The sequence below is a fragment of the Carassius gibelio genome, chromosome B3 (assembly GCF_023724105.1).
Source record: "Carassius gibelio isolate Cgi1373 ecotype wild population from Czech Republic chromosome B3, carGib1.2-hapl.c, whole genome shotgun sequence".
NCBI classification, from domain to species: domain Eukaryota; kingdom Metazoa; phylum Chordata; class Actinopteri; order Cypriniformes; family Cyprinidae; genus Carassius; species Carassius gibelio.
The window spans coordinates 15,098,261-15,122,774 of NC_068398.1; the positions used below are offsets into that span (position 1 = coordinate 15,098,261).

At 39.1% G+C, this 24,514-nt stretch overlaps 1 protein-coding gene across 2 annotated transcripts; it reads right to left on the bottom strand.

The window, feature by feature from the left end:
• Positions 1-148: 148 nt before the first annotated feature.
• Positions 149-23,796, bottom strand: epn2 (epsin 2). 2 transcript variants are annotated; one of them, XM_052551331.1, is made up of 9 exons: positions 23,703-23,796; positions 18,750-19,523; positions 9,419-9,531; positions 6,522-6,623; positions 6,170-6,296; positions 4,381-4,548; positions 4,198-4,287; positions 3,916-4,113; positions 149-3,096 (listed from the first exon to the last, which is right to left on the bottom strand). In XM_052551331.1, exons 2-9 carry the CDS (start codon positions 19,342-19,344, stop codon positions 2,744-2,746), a joined length of 1,746 nt encoding a protein of 581 aa, XP_052407291.1. In that variant the 5' UTR covers positions 19,345-19,523; positions 23,703-23,796; the 3' UTR covers positions 149-2,743. The 2 variants fall into 2 exon arrangements, with proteins under 2 accessions (XP_052407291.1, XP_052407290.1); XM_052551330.1 differs by lacking the exon at positions 23,703-23,796 and adding an exon at positions 23,365-23,621.
• Positions 23,797-24,514: the final 718 nt, after the last annotated feature.

A 24,514-nucleotide genomic window follows, 5' to 3' on the forward strand; every position in this document is an offset into this window, starting at 1 on the left:
TACGGTGTATACTTACGAATATATAAATACACATGTATATAAGAAGGGAAAATGTTAGGTAAAGTATTTATATATAAAATATATACACATTATATATAAAATGTTATTTATATACATACACAATAAATATACACAGCACACACATATATAGTATGTGAACAAACTTTTATTTTGAATGCGATTCAGGATTAATCGTTTCGCAGCCCTAATAAAAACAGTATCATAATGATGCTAAAATAACACTGGCTCTGGCGCCACAATAAGATGTGATGTCTGTGTTTACTGACAGCATGAATAGACGGATCAAAAGTCATTGATACAATTTATTTGTTTTACCGCTGCAGCTACAGGTCCTTTATCACTTGCTGCTGTTTAGATGGCAATAAAACATCTCACTCCTCCTGTGACTCTCCTACAAAACCATTACACGACAATATGTTACAATAGAACAGATGATAAATTATATTATACAGTCATAATGCCAACAAGTTGAGCACATATCCATAAAAGCAGCCTGCTCCCAGTAATATGAGACAGTTTTGTAAATACACAGACACTATAATATGGAAAAATAAAAGGTTGTTATGCATGTTCACATGGTTAGTCCTCCACAATAAATGCATAATGAGTACATAATAACAGAAGAACAGGTGATACATGGTAACAGCCAAAGAAAATGGTCGAGACGAATGAGTTAGATATCATATGGATTCAAAAGTAAAACTAGTCTTGCATAATCAAATACAGTGATGTTCACTAGCAGGGAGTCTTGTTTAGCAGAATCAGTGCCTGCCTTAACCATCACGGCCATCAAGAGTGCATTGCATACATCTTAAAGCTTTCTTAGCCACCCCCACCCCCCAAAATGCCTGAGTATGCCTGCAGATTATTGACCATAACACCCAGGCTCTGCTACAAGACTGCACTATAGCAGTACTACTGAAATATTTCCAGCAGAGGTCACTAGCTCACAGATGAGAGAAACCGTAGAGTCAATTCTCTAACCCTAATCAAAAAAAAAAAATATAGGCAGGAATAATAATGATAATAGCTGGGGAAAAACTAAAGAGAGAGAGAGAGAGAGAAATGTGTAGTCAGTTCAAAAATGGTCGCAGCTCTGCATTTAAAAAGGACAAGCACGGTCACTTTGGTAACTACTATTGGTGGCAAACGCTGCCATCTTGTGCTTAACTGGTTGAAGTAAAAAGTGTAGACACAGCAAGCCACACCAAACACCAAAGTCTAGGCGTTCTCGCTTTAAACGGACTGCTAATTGATAAACTATATTTATAGTCTAGTCTAAGTCTCATTTAATGATAAAACCGTGGCCAAAATCAATTCATGAATACAGAACAATGCAAATAAACCACAGGTTTCTAGCTGTAGAAAGATGCGTATGACCACTAACATACATGTATACCACATATTCAACAAACAAATAAAGGACTCCTCCCACACTATAACCTGTCTTAGCATGTCCACTCATTCTTGTAACACTATAAGCCAGTTAGCCGCCTCGAATACAGAACTGAAGATTTTGTTAACGGCAAGCTCTGATACACGCTTGTTTCCCCCCCCCCCGACGTACATGAACAGATTGCATTAGGAAGCAGGGATTAGTGATACAGCTGTCAGTTCTAACAGTAAGATGCATTAGGACCTGATGAAGATATACACTCATTTCCTCCTGTTTCCCTTTGCTCCTTCCATTCGCGCGTAGACATATATTAAAAATAAAAACGTTACTGAAACGATCACATTTCAGATTGTTGGATACTCCGAGAGAAGGGGATGAAAACTAATCATTAGTATGGATTAGCTGTCGAATATGGCGCTGTGCAAATAGTGAGCCGTACTGAGTCGAAAGAACCCATTCACCCAATAAACATCGTCTCGGGATTGTGAAACAGTAAAAAAAAAAACAGGCTTCGGTATAAAAGTTAAGCTGTATTATGATATGCAAACCAATCCCGCCATGCATTACAAAAGAAGAGGAAGAAAGAACAACTCTCCACTTCAGTATGAAGTTCATCTTTTAATGCATCAGGTTTGAAACCATTCACACATGCAGTTCGCAGACTCCCTCCTAGTCCTCGGCTTTGCTCGTGTCTTAGTGAATGGTTTCCCATTGCTTCTCGCACTAAGGACTAACGGTAGGCCAACAGTCAAAAGCAGATAAACCAGAGCATGTGCAAAATCCCTGCTTAGAACATCAAAATCATTTCCATGTAAACTGATAGAGAGTCCTCTAAACTGTCTACTTAAGCGTACTGTAAATACACATAGTGTATATGCACTGCGTAGAACGTACAGGCTGCTTCGATTAAAAGGGTTAGCTTTATCTAGCAAGCTGCTTTCAAAGACTAGAAATTAGAAAAATTAAGAGGAACCAGTACTCCTAGTTTCAAGCCTCTGATAAGAAAAGGTAGCCATCAAAAAAAAAGAAAGTTAAAAACAGGAAGGTTGCTCCCGGGAAAAAAATCTCCTAGACGCTGTATCGCTGATGGTTTCTTTTTAGGAAATTTAGAAAAGAATACCAAATCGTCGTATGGTACCAATTTCTTACAGGAGAGGAAGGGAATCTCCTGCCAGTGTAAAACCTGTAAACACCACTGCTACTCCCAAAAGTCTCAAAATAGCACACAGGTTTGGCAGAACACAATAGACTACGATGTCTATGCCATAGGAACAGGGATGAGAGAGAGAGAGAGATTGTGTGTTTCGGGGAGGCAAATGTTGTTCCTCACAATAAGAAGGGGTTGGTTGTGCCGGCGGCTTGTGTTGCTGCGCCTGTGGGCGGCAGCCCTACGCTCATGAGCGGCTGGGGCAGGGACATGGAGGCTGGGATCCCCATGTTTGGAATCTGGCCCACCGGCCCGAGAGGAGCCATACCGGCCATGGGTACGACTGAGATGGGGCCCGCTGGGGGCAATGAGGACAGAGGCAAGGGCTCGTTGCTTCTCTGGACCATGCTGAAGCTCTGTCCGCTCAGGCCCATCATGGGACTGACTCTCATCTGGTTGAGGGTGGGTGGCTGTGGCTGGTTCACCTGGAAGGGGTTGACCTGAGCTGCAGGAGCTGAAGCTGCTCCCGAGACTGAAACGAGACCAAAGGGAGGTACAGGTGAGTACAATCAGGCTATCTGCAGGGGGTTTCAAATCTAACTTAAGGCTTTGTAATTAAACTAATACTCTATTCAGAACAAACCAATACGGTCTCAAAAGCTGCACATTTTAAAATGCTCTAAATAGGTTTTTAATAAAAATTTAATGAAATCTATTCCAACATATCAATGCATACAAACAGGTTGATCAGATTTTGCCGAGACAGTAATAATGTCTTGAGAAAGACAGAATACACATTGAGCTGATACTAGTAAAATCTAATCTACTGAATGTATATTGTGTCTATATTTACAGCATATTACCATATGAAGAACTTAAACATTGTCGTATTCTTTAATACAGTACAATTATGAGCAGAGGTACTCTAGATAATGGCAGAAGATGTGATTTGAAAGAAGAATTATTGAGTCAAGTCATGATTTTTGTTTTCTTTGAGCACAAAATGTATTCTCATAGCTTTGTAAAACTGCAGTTGAACCACTGATGAAGCATGGATTGTTTTATCCACGTCCGTGCTACCTTTCTGGATCTGGGAACATTTCAGCTGCACTGCCTTTGGAGGGACAGAAAGCTCTGGGATTTCATAAAAAATATCTTGATTTGTGTCGATGAACGAAGGTCTTACAGGTTTGGAACGATGTAAGGGTGAGTTATTAAATGACAATTTTCATTTTTGGGTGAACGATCCCTTTAAAATGACAAAATGACCTTTAATTTTATAAAACTTAATTTCGAGACCCCAGTAAATGTACAAGTGTTCTCCTAGAAATATGTAATTGGTTAAGGTTACCTCCACCGAGGAAAGGGTTGGAGACTGGAGCCTGCTGGGGAGGTTTGGTGACCAGAGAGTCTAGGTTGACAAGTGCGGCATTGGGACCAAGGAAAGACTCTGGAGTTTTTCTGGTTGGGCCACTCGGTACGTCAAACAGATCAGAGCCTACAGACAAACTGGCCTGCGATGGCAAGGCGGAGCTTCCTCTACCATCACCTGGAAAATAAACATCACTTCCTTATATCATTCCTAAACAATAGCCTTTCTTTTAACTAGTAAACTGTAGTAGTCAGCATTTACCCGTCACAGCTGAGGAGCGAAGACTGTCAAACTCAGAGAGGTCCTCCCTGGAAGTACCATTTGTTGTGGAGAAAACATCAAAGCTACCCACTGAAGGATGACAGTTGGGATTAGAATTTTAAAGTAAAATAAGAGAACAGGCTTATTTCTCAGTGTAACAAATACATTTTAACGTGAACTTACCTGTGGCAGGGGCTTTAGGGCGAGTGGCAGGTACTGGGCACCAGGGATCAGCAGCTGCAGGAGCCGGGGTCGACCCCCAGGGGTCACTGCTTTTCAGAGGAGCAACTGATGAAGAGGCACTGGGAAGACCCCAGGGATCTACAGGAGCAGCTGGCTTAGGGGCTGCACCTGGAAGTTACACACACCTGTGTTAAGTAACACTACAATGAAAAACCACTGCCACTCCCCTTGCTCTGACTCCGGTCAAAAATGCCTTTTTTAGAGCTAATAAAAAAAACAAATCAAACCCCAATGAGTTGCAAATAATGGAACTAGCAGCATAATATGAAAGCAGAATGAAACAGATAAAAAAAAAAACTTGTTTCTATCCATTGCTTTTTGACTGAATAGAAGCTTTGAATGAGAGCCTTAGTCTGCCATTTCACAGGAAGACCGATTTATGACATTTTGATTTAAAATGACAAAGTTATACAAATACAAATGCACCGATGAATCACATGATGCACTGAACTAAGCACAACACAATTAAGAGTATACTGATATAAATGAGAAGGCCACAGAATTACTGTCATCTCATCAGTTATATATCTTCACCTTTAATAATTAACTTCCTAAGAACAGAAGCCAAACGGATCAAACCTGTGCAAACTATGATATGACAGGAAGAGAAAAAATAACTATTTGAAGACAATCAAAAAGTTTAAGATCAATTACATATACCACAAAAATCTGAAATCAATCCATTATTTTAAATCTACTGGCAATCCTAAAATTATATTAAAAACAGTAGCAACAAGAGAAACTATTTTACTAATGAGTGTGACAGGCAAGTACAAGTAAAATGGGAGTGAAGGTTATTGAAGATACAGTGAAACTTTTGTTCGAATCGGCAGTATTTGCGGTTTCCACTTCAAGAGGACATACACACTTGCCTCAGTGCTTCTCTCCATATGCTTCATAACTTTAGTCCGGCTTAAACTTAATAGAACTAAGCTGTTGGAAGAGGAACCCAGCGCTCTCTCAACCAGTGCAGATCTGAATACAGCGTCTCTCAGTTTTGTTCACACTGGAATGCACAACGAGCGGTCTTGCTACATTACTGAGCTGCCACGAAGAGCTACAGGCCCAAACCACATTATGAAATAGAGTCTGAGGGGGAAGTGGGGCTCTAAAAGAAAAGTGGGCTTTTGGTTAACAAGTGGTCCTCACATTCTGACCAATAACTTTTTTCTGTTGATAAAATTTAATTCAAATCTGCCTTTAGTTGTAACAATGAAGCTAATATCTATTATGCAAATGGTCCTGGTGGGATAAGTGCCCTTTTTTTTTTTTTAGTTCAAAGCCTAATGTAATCAGCACAGCAGGAAGCTGATCTGATACAAACTGTTGTCAATGTGCTATTATTAGCCACTGCCAAATGTGATCTTTTATGTGGGTGTTTACTTGAGAAACTAGCTAGTGTCTGTGAGTGTATATGCCTTCAAGATAATAAAACTAAACAGTGTCTGTTTTTAGAGATATATTGCTCATCCATTTGACAATTTATTACACACAATATTTACGCGTTTTCTCCAAAATGGTATAAAAGGGTGATTTTTTTCCACTCCTGACGAATCATTAAATTCATTTCACTGCTGCCAAGCAGATATTTAAATGTAAATTAACACAAGACCAAGATGGACGAGTCTATTGACACTACATGATTGCCAACCAAAGGTGCTTTATAATCATCATGATATTTACAATCTAACGGATATTGTCAAACCCAAGTTTGTGTGTGTCTGTTTACCGTAGGACTGCCAGGGGTCTGAGGCGGGGCCTGCTGCTGCAGCACCTGCTCCCCAAGGGTCCGAGGTTTGATCGGCAGGGCCCTCCAGAACAGAGTCCATCAAATCCATCAGAGAAGACTGTGGAGGCTACACACACACGACATACGAGATTAGCGCCCACAGATATATCTCACCATCCAAAGCTATCACATCAGCTTTAGTGAATAAGAACTTGGAAGCTGATCTGAACATAAATACTCACATTACGAGTAAACAAGTCTACATGCAAAGAAAGGGAAAAAGAAGTTCTGTGTGGCCCCTGATTCAGTTCAGGCCTTCTGATGAGTTGAAGCGCTCAGAGGCTACACCTACCTCTTTCTTCTTCTTGGCTATTTTCCCTGTGCTGGAGTCTTTGCGGCTTTCTTCCAGAGCCATCTGCAGTCGTAGGTCATCTCCACGACGCATCCTCTCCTCCTGAACAACCACACACAGACACACAAAAGAATCCATGTTACATCACACACATTATGGCCTACGTGCCGTCTGCTGAATCACAGCATGAGCCTCCCGCCCTGCGTCCTGTGATGATACAGCCCTGTTGTTGTGATTCATGGTGATTCAGCATCAAAATTCAGTTACTGAGGCACGTAAAAATCTGCAGATTACACAATACACATTAAAGCCAATACTCAGAATTCAGTTAGCAAACCAAGAGACACATCCGACACTGTTTCCTCAACGGGTCCATTTCAAAAGGGCAGAGGAGACGGGAAGGAAGCTAGAAATGTAAAATATTTCAGTGGGAAGTAACAGAGGATAGGCTGTAATCTAATCCCTATGTTAATGTGGAAGTAACTTTATATTTGGTTAGCCATATGTGAATATTCACAACAATTAAAGCTTACAAGCTGAAAGGGGAGCAAGAACAGATCGACCTGCAAATCAAAACATTTGAGCAATTATTTGAATAAAATGTTGTTTCAATAAACAATCCAAGTGATCATCTTGCAAAACCCGGAAATAATTAGCAATCAGACATGGGTTAAATGAGGCTGTAGTGCAAGCAAAGCCCCTTTTAAAAGAGAGCCATTTCACTTAATCAGTGATCATTTCTAATGTTGCTACATGCAGGACATTTTAGTGTAGGGCTGAAACATGAAAGATTTATGCATGAGACAAAGAAGACCGAGAAAGCAGAAAAAGCTGAGATAAGTGATGCACTTTCACTATTTCACCACAAGCCTCATTATATCAACAGTTAGAATACTACTGTTCCCATATCCTCATAATGATCCCAAATCTGGGACATCTGACGGACATCTCATACAATTATGTCCATTTTTTAAACAACCCCTAGTTAAACTCAAGATCTGACAGGGAAGGAGCTCACAGAATGAATCACAATCCCTATAATAGACACCTGTCAGTTATACACTGAGAGGCAGGTCTAAGAGGAGCCAATAACTAATTAACATGCCTGCTTTTTTCATTTGTAAATTCATCCCAGATGTCCAAGCGCACACACAGTTCCTTCACATTAATTTTAGAGCACCAAGCATATTCAGAGACTTCAGGAACATTATATTTCCTACTGTATCAGCTGCCCCGCTTCATCACTTTTATAAGACATGTAAGATGCGGTTTTAAACCCCACTGAGACAGTTGTGTGGTTGTATGGCTTCCACACTAATTTTTAAGCTTCCCAAACAATATCCTGTTGCTGGTCTGGCCCCATGTTGCAAGAAAAGGACAACCAGGTATATGTAAGATGTTAGCCAGCAGAAGGTCAGATTTCCTTTTTCTTGATACCATGCCAATTTGAAATATAAGTACAGTGAGAGTGGCTTTCATGTGATGCAAATAACCCTCAGCTTGCAATTAGAAAAGAAACATTTTCCTAGAAATGGAGTAACCGTATCACCATAGACTAAATATACAGTGACACGGTTAGTATATGTAAAAGAGAGACACAGTAATGTAAACCTGTCCACATACAAATGTGTTCACTCCTGAATCAGCTGTTCAAAGCTGTAAATAGAAATAATAAAATGCATTCCTCTGTAAAATTGGTTTGAGTAGAAAACATATTGGTAAATAACGTTACTTTTAAAACTTTTTCTTTGCCAATAATAATAATAATAATAACAACAATAATAATAATAATAATAATAATAATAATAAAGTTAAGTGTTTAATTTACTCAAAAAGAAAAAATGATCTCTCCAAGTCATAGCCAATGCATCATCTTTTCCAGATTAACCAAAGACCAAATGTATTAAACAAAAAAAAAAAGGTCAACAATTAAAACATTAAATAATTTTTCTTCAAGATATTAAAAAATGTTTCAGAAGGATAAAAAAAAGAAAAGTGTTAATTTTGAAATGGGAGATTAGTGGGCTGTATGTTGCATTTTATTATTACATTCAGAAATAATGTAGGCTAAAATAATGGTAAATAAAGGCAAAATTACAAACACAATTATGCTATTTTAGGTCCCTTCTCTTCATAACAAATCCTCTAGAGTTGTATTTTTGTTTAATATAAGTGTCAAGCCATACCTGTCGGGTGTCTGAAGCCTACCTCTCTCATTTTGGAATCCAAATGTTTCCATATTCGCAAAGTATTTGGATACTAACCTATTATTTATTATGTATTCTATAGGCTTTGTTCTTCACTCACATTATCAACGTACAACTTCATCCTTCATAGGCTATATGAGCAGTGAGGCGCTGGTCATACTGAACAGCACAGACTGTACTACAGACTGTTTAAATTGAGCAGTGTAACTTTGTTTCTTTTCCTGCATTTTATTTTGAAATGTTAATGTCAAATTAGCAAAAAATGGTTGTGTGTGTGTGAGTCACCAATGCTCACTGCACTGTTTTCCCAACTGTCACTCTGTAATTTATGTTCATACCAAGGCTGATTTGTTATATAGACAGAAGCTAAACATATTTCAAATCTGTAAAGCTTTTGTGTTAATGTTTTCATCAAAAACCTTAATTTATTTTTGACTGAGGAAAGAAAAACACAAACATCTTGGAAGAAATAGGGCCGAGTAAATTATCTGGACATTTTAATTCTGGAGTGAGCTGATCCTTTAACGTACATGTGTGCTTCTAGTTAGCCCTACCCAACAATAGAACTCATTGATCCAAAATCTTTTTCATAAACGTACACCAAGCATCAGAGTAATAAATCATATAATTAGCTGTAGATGCATCACATCAGGCAGCAGTTTTAGAGTGGTATTAAGTGACATGATGTACCTGCTCAGCGGCCTCTCGGCTCATGGCAAGAGCCAGTTGAAACTGTAGCTCCTCTTCTCCACTCGTCTGAGGTCTGGCTTGCTCCAGCTCTGAAGATGCATTGGGAGATGTGGCTAAAAACAAACAACACACAAATATGATGATGATGACGACGACATTATCATTCAAGCACTGCACTGCTACTACACCCGGCTGGGTTATCTTAAGGCAGGACACGGGTGAGCCAACAGGCACACATTAAAATTACTATTGGGTGGCTTTTATCAGTCATATCACATCTGTCACCCAATGACTAAGTTGTTGTTTAAAGAGGTCAAAGTGAATACTGAATGAACATCCATGAGAGTGTTGCACGTGCCAGGCCAGAACGAAGGAGCCAAACTGGGTAAATCACAACAGCCTACTGATAATAAGCTTGCTGCTAAAACCAGCGGACAAGAGTACATCAATACTAATTGGATTAGGCCAAGCCATGTGTTTAGAAAACACAAGTATCTCTAGCCATTTCGGAGCACACTGAGAGCCAAAATACCTTAGAAAGTACAGTTCACAAGGCCAGAATTAACACTACGCTCAGAACAACCACAACTTCTCAAATTATAAGCACGACACACGCGACAAAATAAGCTACAAGTTAGTGTTAAGGTTTTGATGTTTTAAGTCACCACCATTAGTCTAGGCATTTTTGTTGTAAGCAGCATCAATCAATAAACTGCTTGTCTGTAATCCATAAGATCTCTGACAGCCATTAGGCCTAGTCTTGATGTATCACTTCAGTAACGATCAGAAACACTGGACCTGGAGAATCTCAGTGTCTTTTGAAACACAAGCTTCCCGGTTTCTAAACCCTGAGGGACTAGAAATTACAACCAAAGGGCTTGAGTCTGTGGGAAAAGCAGCAGAGGCGAAGAGGGGAAATGAGGTAGTGTGGGCGTTGAGCTTCAGTGAGATCTCAGATGATATCACAAGTGCTTCCATTCCGCACCATGCCACCCTTACTGGGCTAAAATGGAAATATGACTCATATGCCAACTGCATGGTTCAAAATCAATTTCTCAGAATCATTATTTAAAAAGCAAGTTGGTTTTTCAATTCATAGTCAAAGATATTTTGTATGCAAGCAGACAGTCAGCGAAGGTACGGTCTCAAATCGTCTCAGCAGGCACAACTAATGGACTGCTTATCCATCATTTTGGGGCCGAGACCAAGACAATTCTATTAAAAGGGGTCATATGATGCAATTTAAATTTTTTCTTTCTCTTTTGAGTGTTACAAGCTCTTGGTTCATGAAGAAGCTCTGTAAAGTTGCAAAGACTAAAGTCTCAAATCCAAAGAGATATTCTTCAAAGTTAAAACTCTGCCACGTCCCCCTAAAATGGCTTATTCAAACAAGCCCCCAGATGTCTATGTCACTATGTGGAAATATTTGAATGATGCCACCAATTTGTCCACGCAAAGAAAGGCAGCGTGGTTTCAGTAACCGCAGTTAGCGTTAAAGCAGCCGTGTCAGGGAGATGATGTGTGTACCTAGTAGGGGTGTGACGGTTAGTATATAACCGTGAGACCGACGGTTATAGTTAAACACCGTCATTAGAACTCTATAACCGCCAAAACCGTGTCATTAAAATATTTTTTACAAACATTTTTTATCAAAAATTATTTTCATTTTTTAGATAAGATCATAAGATGCGCAATATATCGGGAGACATGGTTTTTACCACTTAATGAAGTTTTGTAAATCGTCAGACATGATATTTACCACTTCATAAAATTTTGCTTTGTAGAAAACCTTTCTTAAAAACGAATTTTGTTTTGTACAAATTTTATCTTAATTTTAATAAATGTTTCATCAACCAATTGCATGTATTTTAATAAATAAAAAGCAAGTAAAGCAGACAATGATAACCGTGACATGGAAGCACCAGCGCGCCGCTTGCACTGCACTGTGAACTAGAGCACATCTCATCGTAAATGAAACTCAGCGTAGGCCTATGCCTCATACTTTAGCATTAAATATCTTTGCTGCATCCTTTCTAGAACAGACAATGGCTTTTTTTTTTGCGGCTCGCATCAGCAAAGCATTGCATCGCCATAGACCGCAAAACAAGCAGCGGATGGCGGGCGGGTGCGGCTTTGAAATTTGCTCTATGATTTCCATGAAGCAAAAAACGAGGACGGAATCTCGAAATCCAGTCATGAAAATGAAACTTGCATTTTAATATGGACAGTCATGGAATTTGCCAAAGTTAGCATAAAATAATCAAATCAAATCTCCATATGGACCAGTATCTGTAAATGTTAAGCCGCAAAAGTTGTTTAAAATATAAATCCGTGTTCTGCGCGTCTCTGTGTGAATTAATGAATGGCAGAGACGTGCAGGTTTGTTTACTACATAGACTGAAGCGCATGACGCTTGCATTAATTTCAGCATCTGAGCTTCAGAGTTCTCTCTCCTTCAAGCGATCTGAACTTTTCAGCTCATCTCAATGGACACACAGCGCACCTGTATTTGACACTCTGTAAACTCTTTGTGAATGCGCATGACTCACCGTCACTTTACTGATAGCGCTGTTTCTCACACATGCAAAGAGAGAGAGAGCGAGAGTCTTACCACGCTTAAACAACACGCTATATGTAAACTATTCTTTGTTGTCTTCCCCTGTCCAAATAATGGATTAAATTTAGAAATATTCATATTCATTTTCGAACAAGCAGAAGACATACCAGTTTCTCCAGTAGTGGGCGGAGCTAATGGGCAAATGGCAATGGCTTTTTTTTTGCGGCTCGCATCAGCAAAGCATTGCATCGCCATAGACCCCAAAACAATCAGCGGATGGCGGGCGGGTGCGGCTTTGAAATTTGCTCAAAAAACGTTGGCGCGAATGATGAGTTTTGTGACAGATCTCCTTAATAAACGGAGGTCTGAAATCTCTGCCCCTTTACCGATCAGAGCGCGCGCTGACACGGAGTTAACCCACTATCTCCAAGAACAACCAATTGACTTGGACCCCCCCCCCCCCCGACGGTTATGTTATGAACCGTCACATTTGACTCACGTCATAACCGTCATCACCAATTCTGAAACCGGCACACCCCTAGTACCTAGGTAAAAGCAAAAGCACTTTATTTGGCCTTAGATGCATTTAGGAATCTTTAAGATTACTTACAACAGAACCTAGAAGTGGAAGTACTTCTAACTTTGCTACAACAATCTGCCGCTTCTGAATCAGCTACTGTATGTATGTTTTGTTATTAGTTTAAGTATTTGCTGTTGAATGTTCAAATGCGGGGTTTTGCACATAGCGCGTGTGTGAGAGAGAGAGAGAGGGTCACACAGTGGAGTCAGCTGTATTAACTGTCCGTGGCTTGTGTACTGCAAACACATACGAGCTTCATCACCGTGTCCATCACGCAACTCTGTTCCCCTTTCGGCTTGAACTGATGGTAAAACTAAGGACATTATTAACTGTCTTTACATTTATTTTGAAAGATGAAGCTTGCGATTATTGAAAGGGACGTTACATTTCTGACGAGTGCTCGTGTGCTCTGCCTTTGTAGAAAAGGACACATTTGAGAGAGACTATTAACTAATAGTCAAGTGTTTAACTACATAGTCCTATAGTTATATCGGTTATATGTGAAATTTATATTCAGTTGTATTCGAAATGATTCAAAATGTGGCCAAAATTATTTTCAAAGAAAATAACTGGTGTCACATTGTTTGTCAAATTCATTTGTAACCATGGTTTAAGCATAAACAGAAGTATATAAAAAAAGCACCAATGTTTTTGCAGTTTGGAGACATGAGGAAAGTTTGGCTGCATTACGTTGTTTGAGAAAGGCATCCAGAATCTATTTTAAACAAGGTCAAGATCTTTCCTGATCTATTGGTTTAATGTGTTGTCATGTGGCCAAGAGGGTGCCATCCACTGCTCTGAAAACAAAACCTAGGATCTAAGAGAAATGGTAAACAGCTTGACATTTCACAGTTATGCAGCTTTAAATACCTTGTCTTGGATATGTGCACCTGTGAATGTCTTACACACAGTTCACCAACAAAATGAGGTTTTTATGTAAATGAAACTGATAATGGGGGAGTCTTCAGTGTAAGCAAAAGCTTAAAACGACAAAAGGTGCACATAAGGGGAAAAATGCTTGTTTTGACGTCTGATGATGACTTCATATGAAGAGGTTTCTAATTTAGAAACTAAAAAGGTTTTAGAGGTTTTCCGTCAGCGGTTTTATACGCAGTACATTCACACGACTACAGAACTAATACACAGCATTAAGGCTGGGAAAATAAATTGGTGCATCACGAATAAAGAAATTATTCAACACCGATTCTGATATTTTCTGAATGCATCGGCCAAATATAGGTTTGGAACTACATCAGTGTATGTAAATAATTATAATAAAAATGTTTGGTTGAACCATTGCTTTACATGATCAGTGAAAGACAGACCACAGAATGATCAGTGGTTCTAGATCAAGAAAACTACATGCCAGAAAATCATTCTAAATAAAAAGTTTCTATCATAACACTGAATTAATTTTACAAACCAACAAAATCACATCTTAACGTTTAGCACTCCTATCCTAATTTTCCTCAGTCTGATAAAGTGTGAATTACACGTGACTGGCAGCCCATTTACACTTTCTGGAGAAACAATACCAGGAAACTAGCAGAGGAATGCAAATTGTTCCTTTTTTTGTTAATAACTCAGCCGTTTACGCCCTCTTTCATGGAATAAAGCTCGCCATACACTTTTTCCATCTTCTCCTTAATCCAACACATTAATGCATTTGATTACACTAGGAGAAGGTCACAAAAAAAAAGTACTTTCAATGGTTAGATTTTGGATCATGATAAAACATTTATTGGCTGACTTGTAGCATATTATCAAATTCTTTTTTTAACACTGTATAAAAGACACAGGGGGTAATAGCTAAAAAGGAGAGAGAAATATGCAACTTCCTCCGTGAAGAACAGGGCAGAGATAAATACCTCTGGGAGTTCAGGAATTCTGTCTTCCTGTAAAGAGCTGAGGGAATGGGGAGGGGCGTGGATGACACGCAGCTGTCCAGGGCAGACGTACAGACACTGAGTGCTGCAGGGAGGCACAAGAGAGGATGTGTCTCCTGCAGGGTAACAGCAGACAATCAGTTTCCTGGTCTGCAGCGTAAAGAATCTGCACCATGCAGTTTGAGCTCCAAGTGTGCAGCATTTCTCAAAATGAATACGACAAAGTTGATTCTTTTACAACCACACCAGCACAGATTTAGTTGTTGGCATTGACAACAACATTTCAGAGACAATAGGAAAAGATCAGCAGGCTACCAACCTTTTATTGTCGGTAAAGGGCTTAATGTGGTCCTCAAGAATAATGTAGCCTGTAACATTAAAAAAAGCTTCAGTCCAAGAGCTACAGCGAATGACCCTGCTAACCTACCCCACAAAACAAAAAAAAACTGACCCTTAAACTAGTCTTAATGGTATAGTTCAATTTAATTGTTATCATGTGATGCACAGGAGCCGGCGTTCTGATTAGGGCTGCATGATATATCATTTCAGCAACAATATTGTGTCGCAATGTGCGCATCCATGATAGTCACATCGCAGGATGTGTAATGTTCAGCATACTGACCATTTTCTTTGCTCACACATAGACACAGTGTCACAGGACGAGACGTCTGCTGTGTCACGTCGCAGCTGATGTCTGTCTACACTGGAGTCGACAAAGCAACCATTAAAATCATTTGAACTTTGTGTCAGTACGTCATAAATAGAACACGGCATCAGTTTAATGTCAGAGATTTGTGGTGTCACGCCCCATCCAGTGTAGACAGCATTAATAATATTAATGGATAGGCCATTTCCTTGCATCGCACTGCACCACTCACATCCAGTGTTAGACACACCCTGCATCCCAATGTGCATACCATCCACCCTACCTGCCCTAAATAGTACTGAAAATGGCAAATATCACATAGAATTCAGCATGGATAGTGTGCACATTGGAATGCAGGCACAGTGAGAGGCAAGCAGATGCATGAGAACTCTGAATTCAGTTCACTTTCGCTTCTATTAATGAAACATATGCGCCAAATTCACAAAATGCATGTCTCTGCAAGTATCCTTGTAAACACATTTACTTGTGGGCTATTTGAAGGTAAACAATTGAGAAAGAAAATGGTTGTGAGAATTTTGTAACTATAACAGATTTATTAGATTTAATTTATAGACTGTTTCATCGGCCGCACGCGCCTGGACCTAAGTTAACTTCCGGTCTGTGTTGTGTATATCGGTCTGGCTGCAGTGCCTTCTACAAACGCAGTTAAAGTTAAGGTGATGAGTAGACTGAAGTTAGGCTCAGGTGTCTGTGCTGCGGTTTGTGTTTTCCATACATTTATTTATTTTTGGAGACTCGCCACAAATTTTAAAACTGATCGATTTTCAAAAAGGCTTCGTTGAATAAACATTTTTATATAGCTGTTTTTCTGAAGGAAGACTTGCATGTTATATGCCTGATAAAGCAGCGTGTGAGCGTACCAGCTCTGCTTTGTTTACAGCTGTTACTGGGGAAACCTCGTGCTTTATGACTATGCTTTAAAACATCTCCTGCTGGCAAAGAATGAATTAGCATTTTCATTAAGTCCGCCTGATCCACGCAGCAAACATATTTTGTTTGTTATCCAAAAATATCTACTCTAGAGGGACTTGGCTGTTGTTATTGATTCTATTTGGAAGTCTACCGGAAGTAAGGTTAGGTCTACAAAAGCGCGCATGCACAGTAATGTTAGTTTATGTGGATGCCGTTGAAACCATCTATACAGTGAAGGCTTTGTAGTGTTATTTTTTCAATTTCTGTACCTGAATACTGTTAGACTTGCCTAATAAATGTAAAGCACTTTCATTTCATTTGTATCTTTGTTCTATTATATTTATCTATGCTTGTAAAGCGTTCATTTTCTATACTCATTTACTCGTCTACAAAATCACCCCATCATTGATTTCCCCCCCCCCCCCCCAAATAGAGCTATTCAAGTAATCTGGTGATTTTCTTTTCATATCGCAATATATAAATTTTGTGTGTTCAAGTCCTCCAGGGAAAGTTAGTATTTAAAAGTTTAGAAGTCAAAACGTCAGGTCCATTCAAGTCACAATGGTCAGAGTGCAAAAATTCAGCAAGATTGATTAATTCTTATATAAAATTATGTATAATGAAAGTGCATTAGGTGTGTTTCTGCTTTTTTTATATTTGCATTTAATTTATTAAATGCATTTTAAATGGAATAGTTACATATTATGTCATGTTTGTACAATACCAGCTACTGGAAACTAGGGGTTTAAATAAAGTTTTTCAAAGCTTTCCACACATAATTTTAAAATAGAGCTATTCAAGTAATCTGGTGATTTTCTTTTTCATATCGCAATATATAAATATCACAGAAAAACAAAATATCGCAATGTGAGTTTTTTTTTTCTTCAATATCTTGCAGCCCTAATTGTGGTAGCTATTTATTTTATAGTCCTGTTCCCCATGTACATACTATGTACTTATTATAGTAATTACAATAACTATGTAATAACTAGGTACTAACCCTGAACCTACCCCTAAACCTAACCCTAACCCATGTAGTTACCTTGTATTACCAGAACTTTCTTAGATAAAAACACTAAGTACACTATAAGTACATGTAAGTACACATACTTTAAAATAAAGTGCAACCCTAATTCTGATGTATAAGCTGAATGCGCTGCATCTTGTTCGCAAACAAAGGAACGCACATACGAATCATGGTACTGTCATGAATGTGCATCAAAGACTGACAAGGAATACAGGAACTTGTTAAATAATTGCTGCACACAAAAGTATTTGCATAGCTTCAAAACATTACGGTCGAACCACTGATGTCACACTGACTATATTACTACCTTTCAGGGCCTTGAACATGGTAGTTGCTTTGTGGTCTATTCAGTTTCAAAAAGCTATCGGATTTCATCAAAACTATCTTAATTTGTGTTCCGAAGATGAACAAACATCTTAAGGCTGAAATACACTACACAACTTTTAAAATCTGAACAGATTTTTTAAATGCTAGTCATCATACACTTACCGACTTTGTAAATAGTGACAGAGGAAACCTGGCCATCATACACTAATCGACTAAGGATCACACAACAGCAGACTTTGAATTCATTCCAATCATAAACTCACGAAGAAAAATGTGCCTTGTTACTAGGAGACACATTAAAAATTAAAACAATGTGTTGTAAAATCAGCTGAAAATATATAACATGTTTGATATACTCAAACTGGATGGAATAAAAAACTAAAACAAAAAAAAAAAAAAAAAAAACTGTAAATCAGCGGACAATTGGTGCAAAAGACTCCTAATTTGACACTATATATATGGTGTGTTCAAGTCCTCCAGAGAAAGTTAGTATTTAAAAGTTTAGAAGTCAAAACGTCAGGTCCATTCAAGTCACAATGGTCGGAGTGCAAAAATTCAGCAAGATTAATTAATTCTTATATAAAATTATGCATAATGAAAGTGCATTAGGTGTGTTTTTGCTTTTTTTAATATTTGCATTTAATTTATTAAATGCATTTTAAATGGAATAGTTACATATTATGTCATGTTTGTACAATACCAGCTACTGGAAACTAGGGGTTTAAATAAAGTTTTTTAAAGCTTTCCACACGTAATGATGACTGCGTTCAACATGTAAATATGATCTTTCCAACATGACTTCATCGCACCAAAAGTACCCATCAGCTGATCGCAATTTTTTTTGGGGTGTTATAGGGATCCTACAGTGACAAGATGACACTAACCTCTTGCATGTTTGTTCATTTAATGTACCCCATACCACAAAACCAGTCATAAGTGTAAATTTTTTGAAATAAGGATTTATACAACATCTGAAAGCTGAATAAATAAGATTTATATTAATGTATGGTTTGTTAAGACAGGACAACATTTGGCTGAGATACACCCTTTTAAAAATCTGGAATCTGAGAAAGAGAGAAAATCGCCTTTAAAGCTGTCCAAATTAAGTTCTTAGCAATGCATATTACTCATCAAAAATTAAGATGATATATTTACAGTAGGCAATTTATATAATATCTTCATAGAACATGATCTTTACTTAACATCCTAATGATCTTTGGCATAAAAGAAAAATTGGTAATTTTGACCCATACAATGTATTTTTGGCTATTGCTACAAATATATCTGTGTTACTTAAGACTGGTTTTGTGCTCCAGGGTCACATATCTCAGCTAATCTAACTTGGCTAGCAAGTTAACAAGCTAAAGAAACTTACATCCATGATATGATGCAGGTGAGCCCTCAGACTTGCCATACTCCTCTGAGTAGCTGGTGGAGAGGTTGGGCTGGCTGGAGCCACGGCCGAAGCTGATCTGATTGTTGCTGCCCACACTGGTGGCCACCTGCGCCATGCGCTCCTTAGTCTTCAGGGCCTGAGAGCGTTCGCCCTTCAGACGGTCATCATCCTTCAGTAGCACAACCAGCTGCTTCGACTTCTCCCTGACGTTGATGCCCTGGTCTTTGCTGTCCCGATCGATATATTGGAAATCTTTGAGCGTCTGTATGGCAAAGATGTTCTCTTTGCACTGCAGGGCCACTCGCTCGGAGCCCGTTTTGATCAGGTAGTCCAGCAGTGTTAGGGCCTTGTACACATGCCGCCAGTTCTTTCCGTGGTCATTCAGCCTCTTCCAAATCATGCTCATTATCTCTGAAAAGGCCACCACATTGTAAGTGAGGTCAGCGATCTCTGACATCAGAGAACTGGAAGGGCCCCATGGGTCATTGGAAGTCGCTTCCCTGACCTTCTTCTCTGGATCTGAATAGTTATTTACCACATTTTTCATCTGTCTCCGAATGGTTGAGCTTGGCATGGTGGCGTGTAGTGTTCAAATCCTTGAGAATTGGAAAAAAAAAAAAAGAAAAGAAAAAGAAGTCTTGTGTAATAGTTAGAACACACAATCTCCGTTTGAACGTTTTCTCTGTTACTCTGTGCCTGTTAAAACCATTTCCACAGAGTGAAGGAAGCCAGCTCGATGAATTCCTCCATTACCTGAAACACAAAACCAAAATGTCATACAGAAACGGAAAAGGTTCAAACCAGAAGCTAGTAAAAGATGCTAAGCACAATTAGACTGCATACAATCAAGTGCACATAAAAACAGTAAAAGCAATTATCCTGTTTGTTTTTCTTTCCACAAACATTACACAAAAAGAAAGTGATGTGCTGATAACCATGGTGAATTGCACAAGGTGCATACAGAAGTTTAATGGTCCATTACCAAACTACACTTGCAGCTCCTTCAGTTAATACCACAATTCAGATAAAGATACATTTATTGCAGCAGTTCACAACACATCATACCACCCAGGTACACGTGGAGTAAAACATTACTGTGTACACACAGAGGGGCGGCTTAGTGTGTGAAGCGCTTCATATTACTCATCTTTTACGGTAACACAACACTCATGTGGGAAGACATCTTATTTCCCAAAAGTAATTGCACCATACCATACACACCATTACAATATTGCATGTAAAGTCAGTCTTTGCTTGAACTCAGCACAAATGAAGCATCAAAGTCCTACTAAATATAAGTTTCCTGTCCTGAGCACACCATGACGCTTCAATCGCCAAGAAACCATCTCAACCCATCCCATAAATTCATTAAAAGCTACTGAAATGTGACTCCTGCTCTCCTGCGGGGGGGCCAATAGATCGCTGCCTTACGAGCAACCCCTACTGCCGCTCCCCCAAGCCTGCATTCACACGAATACAGCCATGGCCTAATGAAACATCTGCTGCTTTAATGACCAGTTCAAGCCCAGCACATCAGAAGAAGAGAGGGGCAACTGTATCACCACCGGAACAAAGCTCCAGTGGCTCTCACTGTGACGGGGGCCCAGGAAGCCAGCACACAGGCCCGGGTCTGTGTAAGGATGGCCTCCTCCATACTAAAAGAACAGGTTTGGCAATGTCCTGCCAATATCAAGGAGTCTCAGTGATCGGTCTTGAAGCAGCGCCAGAGACCGAGCATAGCAAGTCCTATGAGCAGCACTGGCTCTCTTTTTTCTACTTCGAGAAGACATGAACCCGGTCCAGGAAATCAGCTGAAGTAATACTAGGACACTTTAAAAGATGTAGATGCTTCAAAAGGACCCGATCTGCTTCTATAAAATACAGTTTTGATAACACTACTCTTGCACTACATGAAAATGCTGCTATTAAATATATTTTGGGGAACTGGCAGTGTTTTATCAACACCAGATCACTACAGAACTTCCTTATTCTGAGAACTGTTTATTACCTCCTTGAAATCTCCTTCAGTATTTGGTTAACAATATGTTCCTACTTAGCAGCAACACACTTTTATCACTAAAAATAAAACCAATGCCATTCTTTATACTTATTTACAATTGTGTTTAAAGTTTTTCTACAAGTAATACAATTATGAAAAACAGTAAACAAGTTTCACCCAAATATTAATTTGTCTTAATGAATTTTACACATTTGGTAAATATGGAGATTTGATTTGATTAATTTATGCTAACTTTGACAAATTCTGTGACCATATTAAAATGTAAGCTATATATCCAGCACCTGGGGAGCAACTGGGGGTTCAGTGCCCTGCTCAAGGGCACTTCAGCCATAGGTATTGAGGGTGGAAGAGAGCGCTGTTCATTCACTCCCTCCATCTACAACTCTTGCTAGCACCGAGACTCAAACCTGCGACCTTCTGGTAACTAGTCCAAGTCTCTAACCAGCAGTTGGGGGTTCAGTGCCTTGCTCAAGGGCACCTCAGTCGTGGTATTGCAGGCCAGAGACTCGAACCCACAAGCCTAGGGTTAGGAGTCAAGCTCTCTAACCACTAGGCCACAACTTCCCCACAAAATAAAAATACAAAAACCGAAGACCCCATTAGATGGTTTGACTGACAGTTGTCTTTCCTGTGTTGATTCATTTCATATTGAAATATGTGGTTTGGGTACAACGTACTTTATTTTTTAATTATGACACGTCTTCAATATTTTTGGTCCATTTTGCCAGAAGAGAAAGAGAAAAAAAACAACCCTAATGCAAACTGCACACAGGCACCAAAACGAAAATCAGCCCACACAACATAGGCAAAAAAAATAAATAAAAAAAATCACGGTGACCTTGATGCACACAGCAACTGCTCTGACCAATTCCTCCTAACATTTGACATACGCATGACACCCATGCAATGAATACTAATCCTGCATAAGAATCACCAACAAGTTCTGCAGAGCTGTGAAGGGACAGCTAACCCTGATAAGACTAAATCCAAACAAAAGACGAGCATGGCAAGTGCCAGCATGTCTCATGTTTTTAAGGATCCATTGTGGAAGCACCAAGGAAGGGTGGCAGAGCGAATCCCAACAGTGAAGAAAAAGCAGGCGTTAAGATTCTGCATGCTTAAACACTACAAGAATTAAGAGGGAGAATAAGGGGGTAAATGCACACATCTGTTGAATTACTCCATAGAAATCAGGCCTGCAGGGCGAACTGAAAAAGGTGGATGTTATGTAAGCCAGTGCTTGTGAGAACAGGCTTCTCCTCACAGGTAAATCAGCCAGTTCTGTCTCTTCCTATACATAATGCTACAGAAAGCTTTCAACATCTAATGTATCGAATATTCTAGCAATAAATCAGAAAGAAAAGACGTGACCAAAGGTAAACTCCACTTTGGTGACTAAATAAAGGCAGATGATCGGATCTTGCTGTGCTGTCCTCCAGAGACACAGTGTGTCTAAATACAGGAAGCAAAACATTAAAAGATGAAGATTCATATGCTGCAGAAATTGATCACAGACACGGCTCCCCTCAATCACGGGTGTGTCCAGCAAGAGATCAGAGGAGGAACTGTGAGAAATCTCCGTGTGATGGGGACAAAACCGCTCTGGTCACACGGTCCACAATCTGTGCAGTGTCGACAAAACAAACGCGTCAAACCACAAATCAGTCTTTACCAAAACTTAAGCAGCGGGTTTTTGACTAGACAGCAATCTCACAGACAAACTGTCGACAAACTAATCTGAGAACACCATAAATGTAAACAGAGCAGAAAGTGTTTGGTGTACATCTCAGGAACGGATTGAATAAACCAAAGTTAAGTCGTGGTGAAATATTTATATAAGACACTATAACTAGACGAAATACAATTACAGTTTATGCACCGAATGGAGGAAGATTACGGAAAGGAATAGAAAATCTGAGTTTACAAATATATAACCGTTACACAAACAATCCCAACGAGTATTGTTAACAGCAGTTTAACCAAACAAGGCCGGTTACAAATGCACTGAAGTAACTTATCCAGCCAGCTTTAGCACAACCAAACTAATAGAAAATGTACAGCTAGGGACCAAAATACAAAACAAACCTGGGCTTAACGGTCCTTGTATATTTTTAAATGTATAAAGTGACATTAACTACGTTAGCAAGCTGCAGAAACCACGACGAAAGTTTTCGTTAACTATGATAACTTTTTAAAAACTAAACTAATTTATGTCACTAATATAATGTTGCCGAATATGTTGTAAGCTTCAACGCATCCAGACTGTAGTGGATTGGCGTTTTATTTTTAAGCACACCGACTCTTTAAACGCTATAAAGTGAGTTTAAATATTAACGTTAGCCGTTTAGGCTAGCTGACTGTGGCTATCCGCCGACTTACTTGCTAATTTAATAAAATATTTCTATTCGTATTCCTTTCAGACCGTGAAGGAAATCGAGCTTTATCATAGCCTTTCACTTTAAATAAAGTGTTTAATGCAAAATTAGTTAAAGCTCAAGCCGAAATGATTGCAGTGCTCGGCGGAGATATCGCCACACTGAGAGAAGAGACTAGAAAACAAAACCAGTCACTTACCAAACCTCCTGTGCCGATGATGACCGGGGGTAACACCCGGCATAAGTACACACTACTCGTGTGAGAGAGATAGAAACTTTATTTTCTGAGACACGGTGTAGTCGACGTGTGTGTTGATGTGAACGGTAGTGTTAGAGTGCTGGGCTTGTGTGTGTTCAACATGGCGCTCTGGATGCACATTCATCCTCCTCCGAGGGGCGAGACAAGCCAAAGGGTGTGACCAAACTCACTGGGCTTCATTCGGAAAACTCATTTCCCAAATATCGCCTCTTTAACGCCACGGAAGTCGACCAAGACACCTATAAAGCGGTGTTCTTCTGAAATGAGTGTACACTTACCGTCATCGTGAGATAAGCGTGCTCTTGAGTTACCGAAACCGATAAACTCGGCGGAATGTGGCCCCCAAGTGGGCTTATATTGGAAACATCTGACTGTGACCCAGAGGGGGGAATGTTTCTAGGAAAAAAAGAAACTTCACGTTCTCATCGTGTTTATAATAGCTCTGTCTCAGAGGAAGATGTACAGAGTGGACGACTCATAACAGTACAATATTACTCAACAACGTTTCCCTCATTTATGCAAAAAATGTAAAATAGCCTAATTTCCACCAAAACACCATGGTTATGGTTGATCAGGTAAAGCAATAAAAAAAACATAAATAATAATATACATATATAAATATAATATATAATTTTAATTATTAATATATTTAATTTTATTACATTACATAAGAGTAATGGCAACTGCATGCTACATTTAGTTACTGTTTTACTGTTAGTAAAAAGTGGTATTTTAGAGAAAACTAAAATATATATGGTTACTATGTTTTTCAGATTAAAAAAACAGACAGATGATGTGGAAGTTATCATTAATCTTTATGTAGGTAATATATTTGAAACTTATATTTTGGTGAAATAAATAACAGTAAGTAAGCCAGTGAATGAGTAAATAAATAATAATAATAATAATTTATAATAAAAATAATTATCATCAAATGGTTTAAAAAGTGAAAGAGACGTGACACAGCCAAGTATGGTGACCCATATGCAGAATTCATGCTCTGCATTTAACACATCCAAAGTGCACACACACACACACACGCACACACACGCACACACACACACACGCGCACACACACACAGAGCAGAGG

Coding starts and splice junctions, on each gene's coding strand:
- epn2 (XM_052551331.1), bottom strand. CDS start 19,344: ATGCCAAGCTCAACCATTCGGAGACAGATGAAAAATGTGGTAAATAAC. Junction 4,549..6,169: donor AGACCCCTGGCAGTCCTACG/GTAAACAGACAC, acceptor TGTAACTTCCAG/GTGCAGCCCCTAAGCCAGCT. Junction 4,288..4,380: donor CCCTAAAGCCCCTGCCACAG/GTAAGTTCACGT, acceptor GTCATCCTTCAG/TGGGTAGCTTTGATGTTTTC.